General features: G+C 40.8%; 2 protein-coding genes across 6 annotated transcripts; one reads left to right on the top strand and one right to left on the bottom strand.

Moving 5' to 3' along the window:
* Positions 1-8,603, top strand: LOC120300103 (sperm protamine P1-like). Of its 4 annotated transcripts, XM_039325669.1 has the most exons (9): positions 15-223; positions 837-857; positions 2,165-2,218; positions 4,087-4,119; positions 4,787-4,837; positions 5,591-5,614; positions 6,810-6,950; positions 7,323-7,367; positions 8,418-8,603. In XM_039325669.1, exons 1-8 carry the CDS (start codon positions 170-172, stop codon positions 7,356-7,358), a joined length of 414 nt encoding a protein of 137 aa, XP_039181603.1. In that variant the 5' UTR covers positions 15-169; the 3' UTR covers positions 7,359-7,367; positions 8,418-8,603. The 4 variants fall into 4 exon arrangements, with proteins under 4 accessions (XP_039181606.1, XP_039181604.1, XP_039181605.1 ...); XM_039325670.1 differs by lacking the exon at positions 837-857 and having other exon boundaries at positions 6-223; XM_039325671.1 differs by lacking the exon at positions 4,787-4,837 and having other exon boundaries at positions 10-223.
* Positions 8,604-10,743: 2,140 nt separating this feature from the next.
* Positions 10,744-16,558, bottom strand: LOC120300104 (insoluble matrix shell protein 4-like). 2 transcript variants are annotated; one of them, XM_039325673.1, is made up of 6 exons: positions 16,400-16,558; positions 15,010-15,066; positions 14,416-14,445; positions 13,915-13,971; positions 11,417-11,443; positions 10,744-10,920 (listed from the first exon to the last, which is right to left on the bottom strand). In XM_039325673.1, the coding sequence occupies exons 1-6, from the start codon at positions 16,514-16,516 to the stop codon at positions 10,915-10,917; spliced, it is 294 nt and encodes a 97-aa protein (XP_039181607.1). In that variant the 5' UTR covers positions 16,517-16,558; the 3' UTR covers positions 10,744-10,914. The 2 variants fall into 2 exon arrangements, with proteins under 2 accessions (XP_039181607.1, XP_039181608.1); XM_039325674.1 differs by having other exon boundaries at positions 11,417-11,438.
* Between the last annotated feature and the right edge of the window lie 8,563 nt (positions 16,559-25,121).

Genomic DNA, 25,121 nt, shown 5'->3' with positions numbered 1-25,121 from the left:
TGTACTTTACTTATCAAAAAGTCTTTTATTCAACCACTTCCTCCTTTGACAGTAGAGCCATTGTTTTGGACTCAATGAAGCATACCAGGTGAAGTATAAATGACTTAAAAGCCAGTGTCATCAGGACAACTTCATTACTTGGAAGAGCAAAGAGTAGAAGAGAGGCAACATGTTCCGTCCATTGGTTGCTTGTTTTTTTGTGGTGGCGTTCGGACAATTTCTGGTAAGAGGGGATCAGTTAGTGTTGGGCTTAATGACTTACACAAACAACCTTGAAATCATCTCTCCTTATTTTCTCGCCCAGCTTTCCTTCTTTCATTCTTTGGATGAGATACTGTCATCATTTCAGTACCAATGTAACTGCCATGTTTTCCCACTATATTAGCACATTGCTCCTATCTGCAATTATCTGCAAGAGTGGGAAAAGTAGGGGTGGAGAAATGTCAGCTTGATGTCCAGACACACCAAGTCAGTCTTTCCAAGAGAAGTGTAAAGTTACACCATAGATACCAGGGAAATGTAAATTGCTAGGGTCTTTGTTTGGGCATCTCTTAGAATAAAAAAGGGCTCACCTTTTAAATGCGAAAAAACCCGTTCCCAATTGTTCAAGATACACTTTTTCTGTTTTTGTTACAATCATTTTTGAATTTTTATTTAATGAATCAACAATTAATTGGTTTAGATCTGTTTTCAGCACTGAAAATAAATGGTATGCCTAAACATGAAAATGAGTACCATAGCCTTTTTTTTTTTTTTTTACATTTCTCCTTCCCATTCTATTTGTCTTTCTTCTCTTTGCTATTTTGCTAATTATCATGATAACGTTTTTCTTTCAGGAGGTCCAGGCCAGGTTGAAGGTAAGCACTCCAGGTTTCCAACATTTGCATGCCATATCTGGCATCCATAAGACTGATATCTATTTGAGGAACCATGGTTTTGCTAGTGTCCCTTTTTAAATTAATTACAACAAGGTTTGAAACATAATGATGATGGTTATCCACCCATATAATGGCAGAACCAAGTTCTCAATTCTAATCTAATATTTAAAAAAATAACCAGAAGCAGCAGTTTGATATTCAGTTACCAATATGACTGATGGTACATTAATACCAAGATAATAAAATAAAACATATTTATAAGGACCGCAAATCATGGTTAGATATGTTTCCTTCCTTCTTTCCTTCCTTCCTTCTTTCCTTCCTTCCTCTCTCATCTCTCTCATCTCTCTCTCTCGCTCTCTCCCACTCTCTGTCCCTCTCCTTCTATCTAATCTGTCCTTCCTTCCTTCCTTCCTTCCTTCCTTCCTTCCTTCCTTCCTTCCTTCCTTCCTTCCTTCCTTCCTATATTTCTATATATAGGCACCATGGCAAAGATACTTCTTGTGTTCCAATTCATGTCCAGGAGAAAGAAATTAGCCTAGGTGTTCATGCACAGTGTATCTCTTTACCAGAGAGAAAAGATCTGCAATTTCTTTAGCTGATTTTTTTTAGTCCAGAATTTGGACCTTTTAGCAACTTTTCCCCCCAAGAAGTTTATTATGTCACTTGTGATGTCCAGTTCTCAGTCAGTCCCTTTCACTGAGAAATGGCAAACATGGGCACCATTTCTAAGTCTATTGTATTTTTATTGTAAACCACCCAGAGGTGAGATGGTTGGTGCAGAAATGTGATAAAACAAATAAAGCTCTCAATACTTGTTACACCTCAGAATCAAGGAACATTCTGCCCTGATTCTGAGGTGCCTTTTGCAAATCATCAACGTTTTGCTTTTATTCTCGAAAAGCGAATTTTAATTATCCTCCAAATCCTCCGGATATGGTCCAATATTGCAGTATCTGAATGTTCCAATCAGACTCACCCAGAGAAATCCATGCTTTTTGCACACAGGACACACAGGAAAATCCAGGCCATGAGGTGGAACTTAAAACAATAATGTTGCGTTAATTTTATTTTCTTTAATTTAGATACCATCATCATCATCATAATTCCTATTTCTCTTAGGAACTTGCTGAATGTTAGAAAGGGTTGTCTCTTGCCCATATCCCTCCTTCCCTCCATTTCCCTCCTTCCCTCCATTCTGTGCTTAATCTTTGGCCAAATGGGATAGATTGCCAAATATTGCTCTTTACTTCATATCACATTTTCGGTTTTGCATTCTTCCCCAGGCTGCTGTTGAGGAGGTTTCTGACTTGCTAGATTCAGCAAAAAAGGACCTTAAGGTGAGTGTCAGAAAATATTATACTAATATTTTAGTACAATATTATACTAACTTCCCTTAATGCAGTGGTTCTCAACCTGTGGGTCGGGACCCCATTTGGGGTCGAACGACCATTTCACAGGGGTCGCCAAACAATGCAGTCCGCCATTTTTTCCCCCCTTTTCCTTAGCTGTGCTACTCCCTTTTATTCTATTGGCTTTTGAAAGCAAATAGAATAGACTCTCTTGAATAGAGTCTAATTCTATTGGCTTTCAAAAGCCAATAGGAATTGTCCAGGCTGTCTCTGCCCTGCTGAGCCTGCCAAAAGTCCCATTCTGCAAACGGTGCTGCACCAGTTGAGTAGTCCTCAACTTATGACCGGTTGAGTAGTCCTCGACTTATGACTGGTTGAGTAGTCCTCGACTTATGACCGGTTGGGGGTTGCCACATTAAAAAGGTTGAGAACCACTGCCTTAATGGAAGTCCTATAATTGGACACACACTGAGGACTATTTTTTTCAGACAGCTTCTGGGGCCAGACACACACTAGAAGGCTGATATTTACCCTTTGGCCTGCTCTGCAGGGCAACCTGTCCACTTCCCACAATTCCTGAGATATAACTTGCTGCGTAGCTTGGTGGGAATCTCAAGAGGGTTGATCAAAATGTTTTATTGTCCTATGGAACACCTTATCAACACCTCCTGCTTCTTTTTTAGTCTATCAGAACCAACTGAAAAAGTTTAGAGTATAATGAGAAGTCAGGAAAGCACTAGCACTAGCCCTTAGACTTATATGCCGCTTCACAGTACTCTACAGCCCTCTCTAAGAAGTTTACAGAGTCAGCCTATGGCCCCCAACACTCTGGGTCCTCATTCTACCAACCTCGGAAGGATGGAAGGCTTAGTCAATCTTGAGCTGGTCAGGATCGAACTCCAGCCAGTGGGCAGAGTCAGCCTGCAATAGCAATAGCACTTAGACATATATAATGCTTCCCAGTGCTTTGCAGGCCCCTCTAAGTGATATACAGAGTCAGCACATTGCCCCCAACAATCTGGATCCTCATTTTACCTACCTCAGAAGGATGGAAGGCTGAGTCAACCTTGAGCCAGTGAGAATCAAACTGCAGAACTGCTGGCAGCAGAAATAGCCTGCAGTACTGCTTTCTAACCACTGTTCCACCACGCGCCCCCCCCCAAAGATGGTTCTATAATGAAAAACAGAAATTTAACAAGCACCTTTCACCCACCTTTTATCTAAAGTAAATTCAAGACCTCACTGCTAAGAATGACTCGCACTTTCACATACAACTTGGCAATAACAGGGAGTGGGGTGGATGAAATGCAGGGGTGGGAAAATGGTATTCAAGCATCCGTTGGCTTCTGTGAGGCATTGCTGTCATCCCAAGGACACACATTGCAGATGTCCCGGTGTGGCTGGCTGTTTCCCATAACAAAATGAACAGAAGAGATTGGTGGACGTTTTGGACTGTGGGTGGCCCACAGGGAAAAGGGGAAATTACCTATGCTTGCTTTTGCAAGGGAAACTCAGGGCTGGTTTTGCTTCTTCTGTGCCAAAGTACTTTATTCATGATTCTTGGTAGAATAATGTCCCAGGAGTTCCTTTTTCTGGATTCCCCAACTGGACAGTTGACACTCACTCAGCTCGTGAGAATTTCTCCTGGAATCCTTCTCCCTTTGAAAGAATTTGGAAAAAGAAACAATCTTGCTTTCGACCAAACTGATAGAGGGAAAACTAGAGCAAACTTCCTGCAAGGCATTTACAAAAACTATTTAACTCTCGGCAATTAAAAGCAAAACTTTTCTGTGTTTCCATGATTAGTAGGGGAAAGCAGAATGTTTTAACTCTTCATTTTATTATTCTTTCTTCAGGAAAAATATGAACATGCAGACGAAGAAGTAGCTGTGAGTATGTTGGAAGGATGCTACATTGGCAAATGACATAGAAGGATAGCTCTATCATTAGATAAAGGGAGACAGGAGGGAGAATGATGGCAGGTTTTTAAGCTTCTTATCCAGTAAGCCATCCTTTTCCTACTTGATGCTCTGCTGGGAATGCAAGTCTCCAAAATTCAACCTGGCATGGCTTATTTGAAGTCATTAGATAGTGATCAGCTATTCCCAATCTGCTTAACCTCCGAATGTGTTGGATGGGCTAAGTTCATTGTAGAGCAGTGGTTCTCAACCTGTGGGTCAGGACCCTATTTGGGGTCAAACGACCATTTCACGGAGGTCGCCAAACAACGCAGTCCGCCATTTTTTTCCCCTTTTCCTTAGCTGTGCTACTCCCTTTTATTCTATTGGCTTTTGAAAGCCAATAGAATAGACTCTCTTGAATAGAGTCTAATTCTATTGGCTTTCAAAAGCCAATAGGAATTGTCCAGGCTGTCTCTGCCCTGCTGAGCCCGCCAAAAGTCCCATTCTGCAAACGGTGCTGCACCAGTTAAGTAGTCCTCGACTTATGACCGGTTGGGTGGTTGCGGCATTAAAAAGGTTGAGAACCACTGTTGTAGAGGCAGATGGGACTTGTAGTTTATCACTTGTAGTTGATTCCCCCTCCCCCTTTCTACAGGAACTCCAAGAGGTTGCTAGCCCGCATCTTCTAGCATTAAATAATCATCTGGTGAGTGTCAAAAAATATATACTCATATCTCTTTAAGTTCTATAATTGAGTATAAACCAAGGAGTATTACTCTGAGGTAGCTTTTGGGACCACCACTTCCAGAGAGATGCTAACAGGACTCGTATTTATCTTTTGATCTGTTCTGCAAGGCAACCCACCCACTTCCCTCAATGCCTAGGATGTAACATGCTGCAAAGCATGGTGGGAATCTCAGGATGACTGATCAAAGTATTTATTGACTTCTGCAACACTTTATCAATGCCTTCCTGCTCCTCCTTCCTTCCTAGGAAGTCTGGACTATAATGAGAAGTCAGGGAGGCCCCCACAAGGATGATTGTATAATAAGAGGCAGAAAGTTAACAACCACCATTTCATCACCTTTCATCTAAAGCAGGGGTCTCCGAACTTGACAACTGTAGGACTTGTGGACTTCAACTTCCACAATTCCTCAGCATGGCTGTCCACAAATCTTAAAGTTGCCAAGTTTGGAGAGTCTTGATCTACAGGAAATTCAAGACCTCACTCAATTCATGACAATTTCTCCAGAAATCTCTTTTCCTTTGAAAGAACTTGGAAAAAGAAACAAACTTCCTTTGTACCAAAACACTAGTGGAAAAGAAGGACAATTTTCCTGCAAGGCCTTTAAAAAAACTGATGAACTCCCAGCAACCAGCAACAAAACTCTTCTGTTTCCAGGATTAGTAAGGAAAACCAGAATGTATTAACTGTTCTTTTATTATTTTTTTTATTCAGAAACATATGGTGAAAAGAGCTGCTGTAAGTATGCTGGAAAATGTTACATTGGCAAATGATAAACATGTTTACCCCTGTCATTAGGTAAAATGCGTCAATCGTCTCAGCCAGGAGAAGGAGAAAGATGGCACAATTCTGATGTTCTCACCCATTAAGCCATCCTTCTCCTACTTGATGCTTTCCAACCAGACTGGGAATACAAGTCTCCAAAATTCCATCTGTCATGGCTGATTTAGAATCATTAGATAGTGAAAACCAGCCATTCCCAGTCTGCTTATCTACCAGTATGCTGAGTTCACTGTGGACTGAACCAGGTGATGTAGTTTACCACAACTGAAAAATGATAAGTTGGAGAAGTCCCAGAAGTGCTTTTTCAAAAGGAAACTGGACTTTCCTGGATCTTCAGTTCTTAGATGAAAGGCAAAATGATTTCGAGGAGGAAAAAAAAAAAACTAAGAAAGTCCATTTGCCTTTTGAAAAATAACACTTTTGGAACCACCGTGACCTTGAGGATTGAGAATATCCACAGACATTAATTTGAAAAAGGTTCACATGATTCTAAAACAGAAGTGCTTAATTAGATCCCAATCCTTCCCCCAAAGAGTCTTGGCGATCCCAGAGCTCTCCAGAATTACTTGCTTTATTTGGTAATTTTTACTATAGAGGAGGAAGTGGTCAAACCCCCTGATTGGAGAGCAATGACATTGATTCTATTTATTTTTAATCACCTACGGTATACATGTAAATAAAATGGTTCTTGTTGTGTTTGCAGGTTAGAGACACTAAGAGGCAATGCATGGTGTAACAAACAAGCTTCTTTTATTGTTCTCTTCTTACAACCAGCAGCAGCAAAATGGCACGCAGGCCTTTTATAGTGTCCTAGACCCGGACAGTATCAGCCAATGAAAATCTGGCTGTTTTTGCGCCCTGCGCATGCGGGCAAGGCTGGAGACAGCCAGTCTGGTCCCAGGCAGCTTTTGGTCTGCCCGGGACCATTTGCAACATTTCTAAGCCTGCTGAATGCTTCAGCAGGTTCAGGACACAACAGTTCTGCTTTGTTGCCTTGGTCCAACTACCCATTTCGCTTTCAGATGTATTCCTTGGTGCATGCGTGCAAGGCCAGATGTGGCTTTTTGCCTGAGAAAAAAAGATTGCCTTTTTATTTCAAACAAGTGCAAATCTCATTGCAAATGCATACTCTTGCCTGTTTGTTTTTTAGGATGAGGAAATGGGACAAGGACAAAACGAGCAGGAAGCAGGAAGAGGAAAAGGAAAGGGGAAAGGAAGAGGAAAGGGGAAAGGAAGAGGAAAAGGAAAGGGGAGAGGGAAAGGAAAAAAAGGGAAAGGAAATGACGCTCAGGTAAGAAAAGGGGTTAAGTCCAAAAATTATCCATTTATCTATCATTCCGGTATCTTCTAGCTTTGATCCTCTGCTGTGCCACAAAACCCCAGAACCAATGTTTAAAACAAACTCCCAAATGTAGCCTATGCTTTAAATGCAGCCACTAACTGACCAGGTTAAATATGTTGAGCAAACCCAGTTGGACAGCAAGCTGCTGGTACAGTTTATTGCATTCCCCTCCCCCTGTTTGACATTATGCTTCTTTGCGGGCATTGTAATTCTAAGCTTGTCTAGCAGGCATGACTGAACTGCTATTACGTAGTTATGGAAAGCCAGGTTTGTCTGATCATAGGCAAGTCTCAGGATGGACTAATGCCTGTATTTTTCTAGGGTCAAGAAATGCAACAGCCTGATTCCCAAGAGTAAGCGCTTTGGGTAAGTTTTCTAATGCAATATCTGTTTCCAAACATTCATGTGCAAGCAACGTCTGGTTTTCTCACTGAAGGTCAAGTCTGAATTGCAGTCGCCCTGCTCAGGCAGAAAACCCTATACCATTTCAGACAAATGGCTGTCCAGTCTCTTCTTTAAAACTTCCAGTGTTGGAGCATTCTCAACTTCTGGAGGCAGGTTGTTCCACTGATTAATTGTTCTAACTGTCAGGAAGTTTCTTGCTTCATTGTCCCTGCAGCCTCCCCCCCCCACACACACACACACACACGCAGCCCCCCTCGCAATGTTATCAAGTAGCAAGCTTGTGCTGCAAATCTCTTAGTGAGCAGAAGAAAAAAGTTGTTAAAGAAAAAGTTGTTTAAGAGCAGGACTTTTTTTGTCATAGAATGCCCAGAATGAAGTTTCAGCCACCTTTTTTGGATGGAACCTTGTAGAGTAGGCAAGGCGGGTTCTTTGACATGAGTGAGTTTCGGCACCTTTTTTTTTTTTTTTTTTTGCAAAAAAAGCACTATTTAAGAATAAATGTTTCTCTCAGAATTCATCTTCCTCGCTGTCATATTCATCACACCCACACCGGAATCCTATCGCCACATATGGCCCATCTTCTGGACCTCATCTGCATGTATATTCTTTCATCTGACCCTTCTTACAATCCACCCCTCTCCATTGCTCCCTCCTGCCAAAATCCCACTGAACCTTGACACTCATATAGCACCAAAACTTTATGAATGGAGAAGAACATTTCTATGGTGAGCCCAGCCACCGAATTCCTTTGATGTCTGAGGTGGATATTTGGGGGTTTCCCAGAAATAGAGTCAGGGGCCACTTGTGGGCTGAGCTTGCCCCATGCTTTCGTGGCGCCAAAATGTTTCAAACTGCAAACAGAATCTTTAGAAAATAAGTAAACTAGCTGAGGAATTGTGGGCTCATGAAAAAGGGCCTTCAGCTCTTTTGGAATCCTGAGCCAGGCCTGGACTAAATTTGCCCCCTTTTATTGGCTGTGACCTCAGTCACCTGATCCTTCTGCTCTTCCAGGTGTTGCCAACGTGGGAAGGAAGACCGAGCTGCTAGACAAAGTCCTCCTCTCCTCCGAATTAGAAGCAAGAACTCACCTGGTGAAATGCATCAAAAAATAGGGGTGGTGGTGGGTGTAGTGACTGTTTATTTTCTGTCTGCTGGGTTTGGGGAGCTTTCAATGACAATAAAGTCAGAGTAGCATCCGTTCTTGTCCTTCTCTGATTTTCAAGGCATAAAAATGATCAAGCCTCAGTTGTGTCAAATGCCTACATGACCAGCCTTCTCTGTCTTGTAAGCCTAGCATCAGCCTTGGGGTTTATGAAGACAGCAGCTCCCCCTATTGGACAGTGAGAATAATAATAATAATAATAATAATAATAATAATAATAATAATAATATCATTTTAATAATATTAATAATAATAAGAAGAAGAAGATTGCACAGACTGACTACAAGCAGCGGCATGACAAAGTAGCAACAATGGTGCATTGGAAGATCTGCAAAAAATATCATTTGCCTGTAAGCAAAAACTGGTGGGATTATAAAATAGAGAAAGTCATAGAAAATGATAACATTAAACTGCTCTGGGACTTCAGAATTCAAACAGACAAACAGCTGCAACATAACACCCCAGACTTAACAATTGTCGATAAGAAAGACAAAAATGTCTGGATAGTGAACGTGGCAGTGCCTGGAGACAGCAGAATAGATGAGAAAGAACTGGAGAAGATAACAAAATACAAAGATCTACAAATAGAAATAGAAAGACTATGGCAAAAGCAAGCAAGGGTAATACCAATAGTAATAAGCTCCTTGAGCTCAATCCCAAAACAACTGGAGAACCACTTGAACACCATTGGCATTGACAAATTCGCTATTAGTCAATTGCAAAAGGCGGCCTTACTAGGAACTGCTTCCATCCTGTGACAATATCTGTAATATTGTAAGGACTCGATAGGTAGACAAAATGCCAAATCCAGTCTGAACATCTGGCTGACTGTGCGATGATCCATAATAATAATAATAATGTTGGAAGGGACCTTGGAGGTCATTTAGTCCAACCCTCTGCTCAGGCAGGAAACCCTATACCATTTCGGACAAACGGCTGTCCAGTCTCTTCTTAAAAACTTAAGCTCTCGCTGTTTCTCACCTGGGTTGCAGCATCTATCGCCATTTCCCGCAGGATACAGGTAACCCTCAACTTACAACCATCCATTTAGTGACCGAAGTTACGAAGGCACTGAAAAATGTGACCTATGAGAATTTTTTAACACCTATGACCCCTGCAACATCCCCATGGCCAGTGTTCAAAATCTGAGCACTTGGCAACGGTTTTGTACTTATGGTGGTCATATGGTCACCTTTTTGCCACCTTCTGACAAGCCAAGTCAATGGGGAAGCCAGATTCCCTTAACAACCATGTGACTAACTTCACAACTGCAGGGATTCACTTAAGAATGGGGGTGACAAAAGTCGTAAAATGGGGCAAAGCTCACTTAACAATTGTCTCGCCTGGCCACGGACATTTTGGACTCAGTTGTGGTTGTAAATGGAGGACTACTTCTACAACATTATAAAAAGTTAAAAAGGGAGCTACACCAACCTGTGTCAATTATCTGCTCTACTTTTTGGCTTTGAAAAGCTTTTCAAAGGAGTTCTTCTAAGCATTTGGTTCAGAAAATGACAAAGAGTTGTTAAGAAGGAAGACTTCTAGCTTTGGAAAAGCCACACTAGCAAGAGAGTTCCAGGTCTCAATTACGGTCATTAATTGGGGACTACCTGTGTTTAAACGCTCTTTGATGTTTCTCTACTGGGTACTTTTTTCACAAATAACCCATAGTTACGGGTGGAAAGCTTTTGAATCCTGTTGCTCTTATGTTTCACCCCATTTTTTTTCAATCCCCACCCAAAGGATAACTGGGAACATTGAGAAGCAAAATAACCAGAGAGGCAAATTATCTCCAGTTCCACAAAAGTGTTTTTGGACTTGGACCTGTTCTCACGTCAGAACAGATAATCAAAACTCTGGGAAACAGTCTGAATGATATACTAGACTGGGAAAGGTTAGTTTAATTTTAAACTAAACAGAGTCCATTTCATACTAAGCCTAATTCTTTTGGGGTTAATTGATTGAGTCAACTGACACAATTTTCTTCTGCTTCTAATTCAGTTAAGACTGGTGAGTTCCCCAAATCTTTGATGGATGGCTTTTTGCCCAATTGTTTTGGAAAGAAAGATTTGGCTTTCAGATTAATCCATAGCACCACTTTAATCCATAAAGCCCTTTTAATTCATTGGATTGTAGATAGGTTAAGTAGGTAATAAATTCACACTGAGGCACAACTGTTCTGCAAGGCACATTGGTTAAGTCGTGTTTCTTTATTTGCAAGAAGAAGCTTCTGTACAGTCAGGACCAGCAAAACGTTCAATACCAAGTAAAAAGAATAATTTGAGTCAGCAATGATATCCTTGATGAAAAGTCTGGGCGGAGATCATCTGGCATGGTGGTAGGTTTTTAGTACTATAAAGAAGAAAATAAAACACCCTTAAGAGTTTGAATATCATGAGACTCTCAATAAGCATTCATTACCATTATCAATAAGATCTATACACTATGATTAATTTCTCATTTATAGAGAAGGAAGCACTTGGTAACATCTGAAGTATCCTCCAGATAAAATTTAGAACATTGTGATTGTGCATAGTATATAGCTTGAAGTTCTTGATGCAGGAGACAAATGGTTCTATATCTGATTGGGAACTTCCCACTAGACGTAGAATTTTAAATCAGGTAGAAACTGGTCGCTTTCAACAAGGAAGTTGTTATGCTGCTCCCCAGCCCTGGTTTCATAACAAAATTGACTTTATTTTATGCAAAATCAGCTGCCCAATTCATGATTGATCCCGCGGCAGAAAAGGACTTTGTCCAGAGTTGGAGACTGGGATCTTACCAGTAGGAAGCTACATAACAGAATTAAGTCTTTAACAGAAAGGTTCAGAATTATATGCAAACTTACCCAGATTTCGGGTCCATTAGCACTGTTCTGCATGCAAAAATAAATGCAGAAAAGAAGAAAAAAATCAGGACATTGTTTCCACACTAACATGTTGATTCAAAAACCCTATTCTATCCAGGCTGCAGTACAGACCCCTTGAGAAGGATAAAAGAACTCATTCTGAATTTACACAATATGCTAGACCAGGCCAAAATGAGATGAACTATAACTTTGTATGCTGTGAGAAAGGCATCCATAGTCTTATTCTGAGTCCAAATGAGTCTGTCATGCTAATACAGGTAGTCCTCATTGAACAACTTGGTCAGCAACCATCCAAAGTTACAAAGGCACTGAACAAAGGGGAATTTACAATTATTCCCCATTGCTGTGGCTGTTGTAGCATCCTCATAGTCACGTGATCACAATTTGGGAGCTTGGCAACCAGCTCATTTCACAATCATGGGTTACCATCTGTGACCTTCATAGCTGGCTTCTGACAAGCAAAGTCAATGGGAAAGCCAACAAATGGTCACAAATGGTGGTCACATGATGTTGCATTTAATGACAGTGTAGGCTTCACTTAATGATGGCAACCAGTACTGCTGCAATGACTGACATAATTCAGCATGATCGCATGAAGTTGCATTTATGACTGTATTGCTTAGCAATGGAGCCACCAGTCCCATTGGTATGGAATGATTGCCTGTAATACGATTTATTCTTTGGAAAGAGTGTGTCCTGAGAACATTGTAATTAGTGTTTCTTAATTCAGATTTTATATGCTCCGTAAACCAAGCCATAATTTTCTGCCTGGTATGGGAAAGAAGGAGAAACAGTGGTTAGTGTGCATTTGGAGCATGAAAAAAAAATGTTTTGGACATAGTAAAATAAAATTCCAAACAATTATGGTGATGTTAATATGGAGAGGACAGTGGCAAGCTTTTCTTTAAAGTATTAGTCATCCAAAGACCACTGTGGTGTAAAAAACCTCCAACTCTGTTATTGTTACTGTTACTGTTCTTGTTGATGATGGTGATGATGTTGTTATTATTATTATTATTAGCCAAGTGACATCACCAGGAGAGGCAGGACTGAAAACAGATAATTAATCAACATGATAACTGGCCATTATAGTAACAGCGTAGTGTATATGTGGAAGAAAACCACTTTGGGAAGTTGTTCTAAATATTTATTCTGAGCTTTTGAAAGATTAGAAGTTCAAAAACATGGCTCATAATCTCTTGTCCTTGTCATTGTCAGCCTTTCAGTTGTGTCTGACCCTCAGCCACTGTATGAGTCAGTACTATCCATGCCCCTCCATCTTGCACCATCTCCTTCAGATCCACCATGGTCATCCCTGTGTCATCTTTCATAGTGTCTAACCAATGGGTGCGAGGGCAATCCCTTCTTATTTTTCCGCCGATCACTCCCAGTATGATTGACCTTTCCATGTGAGTCAGCTCTCACAACAAGACCAAAGTTTAGTGATCTTGGCTTCAAGTGATATTTTTGGTGAGGTTTGTCTAGGACAGTGGTTCTCAACCTGGGGGTCGGGACCCCATTTGGGGTCGAATGACCATTTCACGGGGGTCGCCAAACAACGCAGTCCGCCATTTTTTTCCCCCTTTTCCTTAACTGTGCTACTCCCTTTTATTCTATTGGCTTTTGAAAGCCAATAGAATAGACTCTCTTGAATAGAGTCTAATTCTATTGGCTTTCAAAAGCCAATAGGAATTGTCCAGGCTGTCTCTGCCCTGCTGAGCCCGCCAAAAGTCCCGTTCTGCAAACGGTGCTGCACCAGTTGAGTAGTCCTCGACTTACGACCGGTTGAGTAGTCCTTGACTCACAACCAGTTGGGGGTCGCGGCATTAAAAAGGTTGAGAACCACTGGTCTAGGACTTCTTTATTTGTTATTTTTGCAGTCCATGGGATGTGTAATAGTTGCCTTCAGCACCACAATTCAAAGGTGTCCAGTTTTAGGATGCCTTTGAACTGTGGTGATTCTGTTCTAGGACTAGACAAAATTATATTGTTTGCAGATCTCAGATATCCACTGGGACATCAGAACAGTACCTCTTAACCATTCACACTACTGACTACAAGGAAGAGCAGGATATAGAGAGACCAATGTTTCTCAATCTTAGCAACTTTAAGACATGCAGACTTCCAGAATTCTCCAGCAAGCCATGCTGAAGGGGGAGTTTGAAGAACTGAAATATATACATTTAAAATTACAAAGGTTGAGAAAGATAGAAATAGAGACTCAGACCTTGTCTGGATCCCCTGTTTATCTTTAACCTAGTCTCTTCCTTCCTGCTCTTGTCTCCTAAGCAAACACACATAGGCATGGCTTCTTAAATCTCCTTGCTAGGATGTAGCTTCAGATACTAAGATTTTCTTCCCCCTTCCTATAAATAAACCTTCTTTCCATTCAAATTACAAGACCTGTTTTGGTAGTCTTTGACAGGTTGGATCCTCCCTTCTCTCTAAGAAGACAAAACACATTCTCCATCACTTACGCCATTGTCATTGAAGCTATGGTCGCCAACTTTATTGTTATCAAAGCTTCCGGCATTCTGAAAATAGAGCACAAGAGCATATGTTAGTGTTTTGTGGTCAGCTGTAGGCTGACTTTGAGGAACATCCTTTTATTTACATATACATTTCAACATTGAGTAGCAAAGAGGAATAGGGCTATTCCATAATACCTTTGAGAACTGCCAAAATATAGATAGCCAGCACAACTCATTTTAGATGCTAACTCTGCCCTCCTTGCCCTCTAAAGAGTAGGCAGTTGAGATGCCAAGAAAAATGTGGACTTTAGTGAGCATCTTGTAGCATCTTGCAGCTTCGAATTCCATCTTGTCCTCTCCTACAATCTTCCCTCCAAAGAAAATTTCACTCAGGAGAAATGAACATGTCATCTCCTATAGTCTCAAAATGTTTACTTTTTTTGGAATTTTAGGGCTGAATGTTGAGTCCTGCTCAAAACTGGCATCTATACATTTGTTAATACATACCCCTCCAGAAGGTCCAGAATTATAGCTGTTCTGAAACACAAAATGAAAGCAACACAAATTGAAATTAAGAGCATCCTAAAGGTTCAGTCTTATGACCATAAGCATTTGTCCCAATATCCCCCTAATCTTAAAAAGCTACTATTGCTTTGTTCCTTGAATAAAGTTACAGAAACACAACCAAATGGGAAAATATATATTGTAATTTTTAAAATAAAATATAAACAACAAATGAGATTGGCTATTTGGGATAAAATCTAGACCTTTTGTGGTTGATTGAGTTGATTAATACTGTCTTATTATTTACATGACATATATATCATTCCCCCCCCCCCAACAACTTGGTTAAGCATGCCCTGCAAATACACTTCTTCAGTCATTGACAAATGACTTTTTACCTGGTATCTTTGAGAAAAAAGGAATATGTTTAGCTTATGGATGAATCGAAAGAAAGAAAGTACATTGAAGAGTTTTTATACAGCTTTTAAAAATAGTTTTTATCTCCTACTGAGGAATAAAGAAGACAAATTAGCTCCGAGCATACAATTATTCTGAGTACTTATTTATTAAATGTTAATTATTAAATTTTATACTTACTCCATTATCATTGAAACTGTCAGATCCTACATTGTTGTTGTCAAAGCTGCCTACATTCTGTAGAGGAGAATAAACAGAGCTGTTATTTTCTTTTGCTGAAGAATTGGAAAAAACACTAAAAAGACCCTGGCGTTTTGTGAATATCAGAGAATTGAACAAACTACAACAAAGAATAGCAGAATTCAGCAAGATCCTGTGTGATTAATTTTTGGAGTTTTACTGCCAGACTAGAAAACTAAAATCAATCCCAGAAGAATGCCTGGTGAATCATTTCTATATCACATACATTTTAGTATATATTTCCCCTAATTGCATCTGAATGTAGTTCTTCTGATAAACTTACCTTTTTCACAATCAATTCCCCAAACGTAGGTGTGCATTTCAGGTACTCATTTTTATATATTTCAGTGGAAAGTTACAATGGCAAAATTGGGAAAAAGGAGAACAGAAGGTAATTGGGCTCCAGGTATATGTTCAAAAATGTGAATTAGGTTAATGTTCATTAAAACTCTGAGATTTTTGGTCATCATCCTTAAGTTAAGTGTATGCTTTGCATAAAGAAAGAAACTCATTATTTCTTGGCATTTCCAATGAAAAGGGTTTAAATATTAAAGAAAGGAGAATGAGCTAATCAGGAAAAGGGGGGCACAACTAAGTAAACAAACATCTAAGCCATCACAAGGATCATTTGCGTCACACTTAGAAATTTTCCTGGGTACTATTTATTTAAAATGCTTATATGGTGATCCATCTTAAAAACACACCTCTAGGTAGCTCATAAGCATAATATAAAATCAAGGGAGGGAGGGAGGGAGGGAGGGAGGGAGGGAGGGAGGGAGGAAGGAAGGAAGGAAGGAAGGAAGGAAGGAAGGAAGGAAGGAAGGAAGGAAGGAAGGAAGGAAGGAAGGAAGGAAGGAAGGACCCAATGCATGGCATATATGCTACTTAAATCCCTCCAGGACTTTGATCCTTCTCTTTCTTCTTTCTTCTTCTTCTTAGAGTAATTGATTATTTCTCTATCCTTCCCAAATACATCAACAAACCTAGAAGGATCAATGGGAATGCCACCTTGTGGCTCACCTTCTCTGGCTGTTGAAATGCTTGAAGTAGGCTTTAGTCTCATCAAGTATGAGTGGTCCTTTTATGACCATCTATTAGTTGCTGCAAACTGCCAGGAAAGGAACGAATTACTGATAACTCTTATGCTACAAACTCTTAAAAACAGTAACACTCAGTGGAGTCGGTTGTAAATGCAGGAACCCTAGTTCTGGAATATTCCATGTTCTATCAATGAAGCTAGAGTACCAAAGACTTGATTCACTTAAATGGGAGTCAATATAGATAACATACAGATCCCATATGACCTTCTTTCACCCGAATCCCTCCTTACCCCAGGTCTAGCTTTGGTGCCTTCCAAGGTGAGCAGGCAGATAACCAGGAAAATAGCTACAACTTTGACTTGCATCTTTGTGTTCCTTCTGTCTTCCTTTCCCTCTGAAATAGGCATAGGACTAAAGCCACTTCATGCCTCAACTTATGCTGGAAGTTATCATGGGCAGTGGCCACTTCGTTAAACAATCGTGTTCCTGTTATCATGAGCAAATTTGCTTCTATGAGCCCAAGGTGATTCATCCACAGAACGACCAAGCCCTTTCTATCTTTCTTTTCCATCCATGGCCAAGGTCCACAAATACTTTGCTCCTTATAGCTGACCACACACACACACACCTCTCCCCTTCCTTCTTGATTCTGTATTTCTTCTCTACTCCCTATTTTACCCTCAGGCTATCATTCACTAAAGTCTTTGCTTAAAGGAGTGAAATTGTATTTTGTAATATTTTATATTAAGGCTGCATCAATTCATCTCAGTTTCATTCGGTTTCTTCTTTTCCCTGCCTTAAATTTGATTATGCTCTTTCTACCTCAGTGCTGGGGGGGGCAGGGGGGGATGGAGGAATTTTTGGTTTTGAGTATGTGGATATCTGTATTATTGACAAGCAATTTGCTATGCTTTTCCCAACATTTATATGCTAGACAAATGTAACTTTCATACAATCAGAAATTAGAATTCCAACCAAACATCAAAGTTTCAATTTTAGAGACCGATATAACATTGCCAAAGAGATCAATATGAGAATATGAACCCCAATTCAATTGTTGATCATTTCTCCATCTCTGGTTTTGAAAAGGAACTAAAAACTCAGCCCTCATGAATAGCTTAACTGGTTTTCCTGTAATTTGCAAAGGGTTGAACAAAATACCTTTGTGATCCCTTCTGATTCTACAAGTGGGAAGATGTGACAGAGATGATACATAAGATTGGCTTATAAATAGAGCAATATGAAGGATGGATTCAACAATGGCAGGTCCTCAGAGGTAAGTTGACAAGCTATAAGAACTTTATTGAATTTACATTATAGAATTGCAGAAAGTGAGTTTTAAACCTGGATCTGAAGATCATGCAAAGTAAAAATCTTTGCTGAAATGATGAAGCGATGGAACTCTTTACAAGTAGTCCTTGACTTAATCATTTGTTTAGTGACCATTCAAGGTTGCAACAGCACTGAAAAAAGATGACAGGTCCTCACACTTATAATTATTGCAACACCCCCATGGTCACTTGTTCACCTGTTCAAAATTTGGGCACTTGGCAACCAGAATTGAGGATTCCTCTAACTAGTTGACATCTAACACATATTATGTTCATTTTCTGATGGGGTCTGTGGTCAGGCTAATCTCATTTCCATACTTGATGTCTACAAATCTTTCTCTGGATATTTGAATGAATGTAAAGCTCTTCTCGAGAGGTCCACGTTGCGATAATTATTCCGTTTTTTTTAAAAGCTGTACATTTTGAACAGGTGCTTTGGAGTATTCGGGAATACAAATATAGCACCTGTGTCCCATACTTTAAAGTAGCTATGTCTTTCCAGGAAACTTGTGAATGTCTTTTGCAGGTGCCCCGTAATTCTGGGAAAAAAGAAATGGCTGCTTTAAAAAGTTTCAGGCCGATTATTTTGTTTCCATTCCTGGATGTTTGAAGACTCTTCAGGTCTTTTCTGCAATGGAATTGGCCCAGTTTATGCATTCTAATGTATACACATTTTGCATATACTCCCTTTTCTTACTTTCCAGACAAATGCATTACACAAGTAAGACGTAAGCACATACTGTATGTTGTTGGTAATAGCATGTCATCTTTCTCTTTTTCTCTCCTTTTTCCAGATTGTTAAGAAATAATTCTGTTATCTGCTGAAGGCTAGAAGATGACTATCAAGCTTGTACAAAATTGTGATCAGTTTCATTTGGCTAATTCATAAAAAAAAACAATCAAAGTGATTTCAGATATTATTTCTAGGAATTCCATTCAAATGCCAACTTGTTATTATAAGTTTTTTTTAAAAAAGGCTTATTCTGAGAATTTCTGATTTTAACTCGATAGGGGCAAAATAATAAGAGCAAGGGCAAGAAAAGACATTTTTTTCCAAAATGTTTCTACCCTTCCCCTCTTCCTTCACAAATATTTTCCTGGGATTTCCTGGTGTTCTCCTGTTTAATCCCAGTTTAGCAGGGTTTTTTTTAAAAAGATCATTTAAACCTTGAGGAAAGGAAGCTACATTTTTCTATACCAATTGCCATTCAGTTTGCTTAATTGATCAGCAATATGTCCTCTGTTACTAGTCCCATAAGGGACCACACCGAGTATATCATTGCTTTGTCATCCTAGCAAATGTAAAATATAAAATGATTAGCATCTCCGCCCTTTTTGAATGTAACAAGGGAGGAGGTTAAAGACTAGGAGAAGATATGGTCTGTTTGAGCTAAAATAAAGTCTTACCCTGAGAGGTTGGAAGAAAGAGATTTTAGAGCATGTGACGGAAGAATTATCAGGAGATATCAACGAAGGCAGAACTAGGTATAAAGGACAAGTAAACCTAAGAAAGAAAGAAAAATCTGCGAAGTGCAGGAGGAAAGGATGAAATTTACACTCCAAACATGTTAGGTGACAACTAGCTATTATAGGTAATCCTCTACTTACCACCAAAATTGGGAGCAGACTTTCCATTGGTAAAGCAAGGCAGTTAGTTGATAAGCGATAAGTCATGTCCCATGTTATGACCTTTTTTGCTATGGTTGTTAAGTGAATCCAGCTTCCCCCATTGACCTGGCTTGTTGGAAGACAGCAGGGAAGGTTGCAAACGGTGATCACATGACCACCACCCCCAGGACGCTGCCACCGTCATAAGTGCATGTCCGCTTCCAACAAATTTTGATCAGGTGACCATACGGATGCAGTAAGGCAGGGGTGTCAAACTGCTGGCCCATGGGCCGGACGCATCATCTGGAAGCCGTGCCCACCCCGTTGCTGGCAATGGCAAAACTGTTCCAATATGTCTTTCAATGTCATGTGACATCGCGAGTTTGACATGTCTGCTGTAAGGTGTGAGGACCAGTCATAATTCCCTTTTTTTTTCAGTGCATTTGTAACTTTGAACAATCACTAAATGAGCGGTTGTAAATCACTGTACCCGTAAATCAGTTAATGAAATAAATGAAAGCAACTCTTTACTCCCAACTTGCTAGACCAAGGGTCCCCAAGCCCCAGACCGTGGCCCACTACAGGGCCTTGAGCCCTTGGAACTGCACTGCAGAAGTGGCGGGTGAGCACACATTCATCCCCACTTGCACAAGCAAGCATGGGTGTGGGTGCTCCATTTGCACGAGCAGCAGGCATGCGTGCCCACCACTTGCACAAATGGAGCTGTGCACACATGCATGTGTGGCCACTGCTCTCGCATAACCATCCCCTTTCCCCTCCCCCCTTGCTGGTCCACAAAGCAGAAAGGTTGGGGGGACTCTCTGCTAGACTATTTTTCACACACCAAGAAGCCCTTCTTTACTCCATGATATATCTGTCTAGGAATCAGAGAAGAAAGTGGCAAAAAGATGGATATCCATGTCTACTTTGGCTTCATGCTGTCCACTGGATGAATCTGGAATAAAGGTTACTTTCTTAGCTACCTTTATCAGCTTCTTCTTTCAGTTCCCTTGGAGAAGGATCAGGATTTCAAAGTTCAGCTCCTTTCCTGTTTAGCAGGTTCCTCTCTTCCCCAGTGAGAAGGGCTGAGGAGCCATTTAAATAGGGATGAAGCCATTAAAGGTTAGTCAGTTGGTCAATTCACCAGGGTCTTTGAACTTTTCAACCTGATGGTGAGCATATGAGCTTCTCTTTATTTCTTACTTCAGGCTTACTCACTTAATTAATGTGCAATTTGTTTAAACCCGTAAGCCACCACTGGAATGATTTTATTGTAAGCTATGATAAAGCTATTTTTTTTAAAAAAAAGTCTGCATTCAATTCATTTTAAATAAAAATCAGCTTGGACAAGACCAACAAAGCAAAAACTTCACAGATGACTTGCGTATTGCATTGTTATTCTTCTTTTTCCATAAGAGCTCAATGCAGCACACGTTTCAAATTCCTCTCATTCTATATCTAATCACAACAACTTCTTTAAATAGGTTGTGTTGCGAGTATCACCATCCCAATCCCTTCCAGCAAGTTTTCATGGTTGAAGGTAAGCTTAAACCTGGAATTAGATTTCAGGTTGAGCACTTAAACACTTCAGGTTGAACACTGGAAGTTTTTAAGAAGAGACTGGACAGCCATTTGTCCGAAATGGTGTAGGGTTTCCTGCCTGAGCAGGCGGTTGGACTAGATGACCTCCAAGATCCCTTCCAACTTTACTACTATTACTATTACTATTACTTTAACTAATACACTTAATCTAATTCTTATGGGTAGCTTTTTCTATTTGCCCATGGTGTAGCTGTATTTGTATAGGGTTAGCTTCCCCCTGGAGTGCTAATGTTTTTTTTTTTTAACGTGCAGGAGAGAATTGAATAGCTTTTATTGCATTACAATCTCATCTTACAGCAACAAGTGCTTCACAAACATAAGATAATTATATTTCCTTAGTCTTCCCTGGAGCTCCCAGTCAGCAAATTGCGTTTTTTATGTACAATGTATGAGAAGCGAGAGGCACAGAAAAGTAAAGATTGTGAATCTCTACACTAGGCCTCATTTTGCTTTCCCTTTTTAACCACTTCTACCCATTTTAAGACAAAGGGAAGAAAAAGAGGGGAATCAGATGCTCAGCATCTCTCACGCTTTTCCTTCAGCCCATCTCAATACGTTGTTGTGCAGACAATATGTTCGGTTTTTAAAAAAAGAAAGGAAGAAAGGCTGTTATTCCCATTCCAATATAATTTCTTATCCCTTAGAAAGTTCTTTGGTGTCATCAGGAAAAGTTGACTCCCTCCAGGCTACTAATAATATGGATCTCCAAGACTGTTGATCACATCTTTCCTAGCACCAAAAGCCAAGTATCTGACGGACCATTATTAACAGAGTATCCACAGCTGGCTGGATACTTCTGTAATGGGCAATAGAAATAACTTTGAGGAACCAGAGGAAGAGCCCACAACCAAGGCGACAGTCAGACAAAAGAAATCAGAGAAATGTAATTTGGAGAAAACATCTCAGAATACAGAATAACAGAATGGGAAGGGTCTTCCAGTCCAACCCCCTGCTCAGGCAGGAAACCATTTCAGACAAATGGCTGTCCAGTCTCTTAAAAACTTCCAGTGTTGGGGCATTCACAGCTTCTGGAGGCAAGTTGTTCTACTGATTAACTGTCAGGAAAATTCTCCTTAGTTCTAGATTACTTCTCTCCAGGGCTTTTTTTTGTCATAGAACGTCCAGAACAGAGTTCCGGCACCTTTTTTGGATGGAACCTTGTAGGGTAGGCAAGGCGGATTGTATGACGTGTGTGAGTTCCGTCACCTTTTTTTTTTTTTAAGAAAAAAAGCACTGCTTCTCTCCTTGATTAGTTTTCATCCGTTGCTTCTCGTCCTGCTTCCAGGTGCTTTGGAGAATAAGTTGACTCCCTCTTCTTTGTGGCAATATCTTTAGATATTGAAAAACTAACATGACCCTTCCCAGCTCTCATGAAGATAAGGAGAGGGAAGTTGGAAACACATTTAGGAGATGAAGCACCACAAGAGACGTCTAGAGCGACATTGGAGGGCCAGTAACTCTGAATCTGACCGATCACTATTAAGAGCCTATCTTAGGATTTATTTAGTGGCGATAAGGGCGGCAAAGCGTGTTCACTTTTCCGCACTTATTGCGTCCGCAGAATCTCGCCCGGCCGCCTTGTTTAGGGTGACCCGCTCCCTTCTTAAAGTGGAGGAGGCGAAGGAACCCTTGCAGGGGAGAGCTGAGGAGTTTGTTCAGTTTCTCTCGGACAAAATTGCTCAGATTCAGAGAGACCTGGACTCCGACTGGGCAGTGCCAGCCGAGATGCCGGGGGCTGGTCTTAGTCATGTTATCTGGAGCGAGTTTAAGCCTGTGACCCCTGATGAAGTGGACAAAGCCATGAGGGCAATGAATGCCACCACCTGCTTATTGGACCCGTGCCCCTCCTGGCTGGTTTCTGCCAGTAGGGAAGTGACACAAGGCTGGCTCCAGGCGATAATCAACGCCTCCTTGATGGAGGGGTCTTTCCCGCAACCGGTGAGGTCCCACAGATTGGGCCTCCTTCAGGTCCCATTGGCCAGACAATGTCGGCTGGCGGGCCCTCGGGGAAGGGCCTTTTCTGTGGTGGCTCCGACTTGGTGGAATCAACTTCCCCCGGAGATTCAAACTACTCCCACCTTGCCGGCCTTTAAGAAAGCCATTAAAACTCTCCTGTTCCGGCAGGCCTGGGGTTGATGTCCCCGGAGGGGGGATACGATTGGGACATGCTGTATGAATGCACTTATTTTACTGTTTTATTGTTATATTTATTGTTTTAATTTTGTACGCTGCCCTGAGTCCCTAGGGATTGGGCGGCATATAAATTTTATTAATCCCACAGCAGACTTTTATTGCACTTTAGCACTGCCTCTGGCAGCAAGTTTGTTGTCCTTAGATGAGGGGTCTTCAAACTTGGCAACTTGGCTGGCTGAGGAATTCTGGGTGTTGAAGTCCACAAGTCTTAAAGTTGCCAAGTTTGAAAACCTCTGCCTCAGAGATTTAATGCAAATCCAGGATCCCAATTCTCCTTCCTGCAGCAACATCCTCTAGCAGGGAAGGATCACCACCAATCACTTTTCAAAGTATGTGGTGGTTCTGGCTGGAGAACAAGAGCATCCAAGAGCATCCAGTTTTTTCTTCTGTTCGGTTTTGCCTTGTTGGTGTCCCAGAGAGGGTTAATCCATGGAGGAAAAACAAAAATACAATTGGAGCCCAATAAAAATTGAGCTTTTAATCCAGCCGCAAGAGTTAGCTCACTCTCATTTATCTCAAAGGCTCCCATTTATGATATGCTTTCTGCCAGGAAATTAATCCCAAAGGTGCTTTTTCACGAGGCAACTGGACTTTCTTGTTTTTCTTTGAAGATGTTTCACTTCTCATCCAAGACGCTTCTTCAGCTCTGACTGGATGGTGGGGAATAGAAAGATTTATACTCCTTACAGACAGTTGGTCATTTGCATTCTTTTAGAGAGTCATTGAGGCCACCTGGAGGTTTATCTAATGACCAGCTGTCTGCAAGGAGTATAAATCTTTCCATTCCCCGCCATCCAGTCAGAGCTGAAGAAGCTTCTTGGATGAGAAGTGAAATATTTTAAGAGAAAAACAAAGTCTAGTTGCCTCATGAAAAAGGATCTTTGGGATAACTATGACCTGGATGACTGAGAATCTCCGTAGCTATGCACTTCGGGAAATTAATGCAAAGTCTACTTGAGCCCTTAGATGTTTTGCACTTTCTGCAAATAGGGAAATCCTTGGAGACATAGGTGAAAAGCATTTCTGGGACTTTGCTTTTTTTGCTTAGCATAGCCTACACCTTACAAGGTTTGAAAAACCAAACAGGTCATCGTTCTTTGTGTCATCGTATGGGGAAAACATTTATCAGCTGTGCTTCAAACCACATTGTACAACGTCTTGGTGTGATATAGCTAAAAGTGTGCATTTAATGGGAAAAGAACTCAAGTTAAGATACACCCTCCTTTTATACCAGTATTGTACCAGAATTCCCAGGGAGTAATTCCCAAGGGAATTGTGGGAGTTGAAATCCACACATCTTAAAATTGCTAAGGTTGAGAAACAGCTCTATGGACTGGTTAAGTAGATGTAACACTATTTGTATAATTAGTTATTGTTCAAATGACTTGGGAGGCTGAATATGGGGTCCTTAAAAAAGATGGGGGAAGTACCATAATAATAATAATAATAATAATAATAATAATAATAATAATAATAATAATAATAATGATGATGATGATGATGATGATGATGATGATGATGATGATGGAAGGGACCTTGGAAATCATTTAGTCCAGAGGCCCCCAACCTTTTGGGCACAAGGACCGGTTCTATGGAGAAAGATTTTTCTGCGGACCAGAGGGGGCATGGTTTCGTGTGCTGCCTGCATTCAGTGGATGGGGCTTAACTTGGTTGCCAGACCAGTTGCTGGTATGCTACGGCCCAGTGCCAGTCCATGGACCGGGGATTGGGGACCCCTGATGTAATCCAACCCTTGCTCAGGCAGGAAACCCTATACCATTTCAGACAAATGGCTATCTAGTCTCTTCTTAAAAACTTCCAGTATTGGAGCATTTACAACTTCTGGAGGCAGGTTGTTCCACTGGTTAATTGTTCTAACTGTCAGGAAGTTTCCCCTTAGTTCTATGTTGCTTCTCTCCTTGATTAGTTTCCATCCATTGCCTCTTGTCCTGCCTTCAGGTGCTTTGGAGAATAGCTTGACTCCCTCTTCCTTGTGGCAGCCCCTGACATACTGGAACCCTGGTGTCATGTCTTCCCCCACCCCATTGTTGATTAAAGCTGCATTCCCTATCCTTGGGAATTTTCACCAAGAAACGCTTTCACTGGGGCAAACAGAATTTCTTTCTTCTAATACAAAATGTGCTCTATGGTTGGGAATCCAAATCAATGGCACAAATCCTTCTCCTACTAAATGGCACGGAACTCCTGGGTAGCTTCTCTTTCTGGGATTTCACAGAACATGTAAGCCCATTTATTTCTAGTAAACCTTATATTATTG

This window comes from Crotalus tigris, unplaced genomic scaffold, assembly GCF_016545835.1.
Source record: "Crotalus tigris isolate CLP2741 ecotype Arizona unplaced genomic scaffold, ASM1654583v1 scf7180000024338.4412243, whole genome shotgun sequence".
Lineage (NCBI taxonomy): Eukaryota > Metazoa > Chordata > Lepidosauria > Squamata > Viperidae > Crotalus > Crotalus tigris.
Note: the sequence above shows the minus strand (reverse complement) of the source record. Positions and strands in the feature narration are given on the sequence as shown.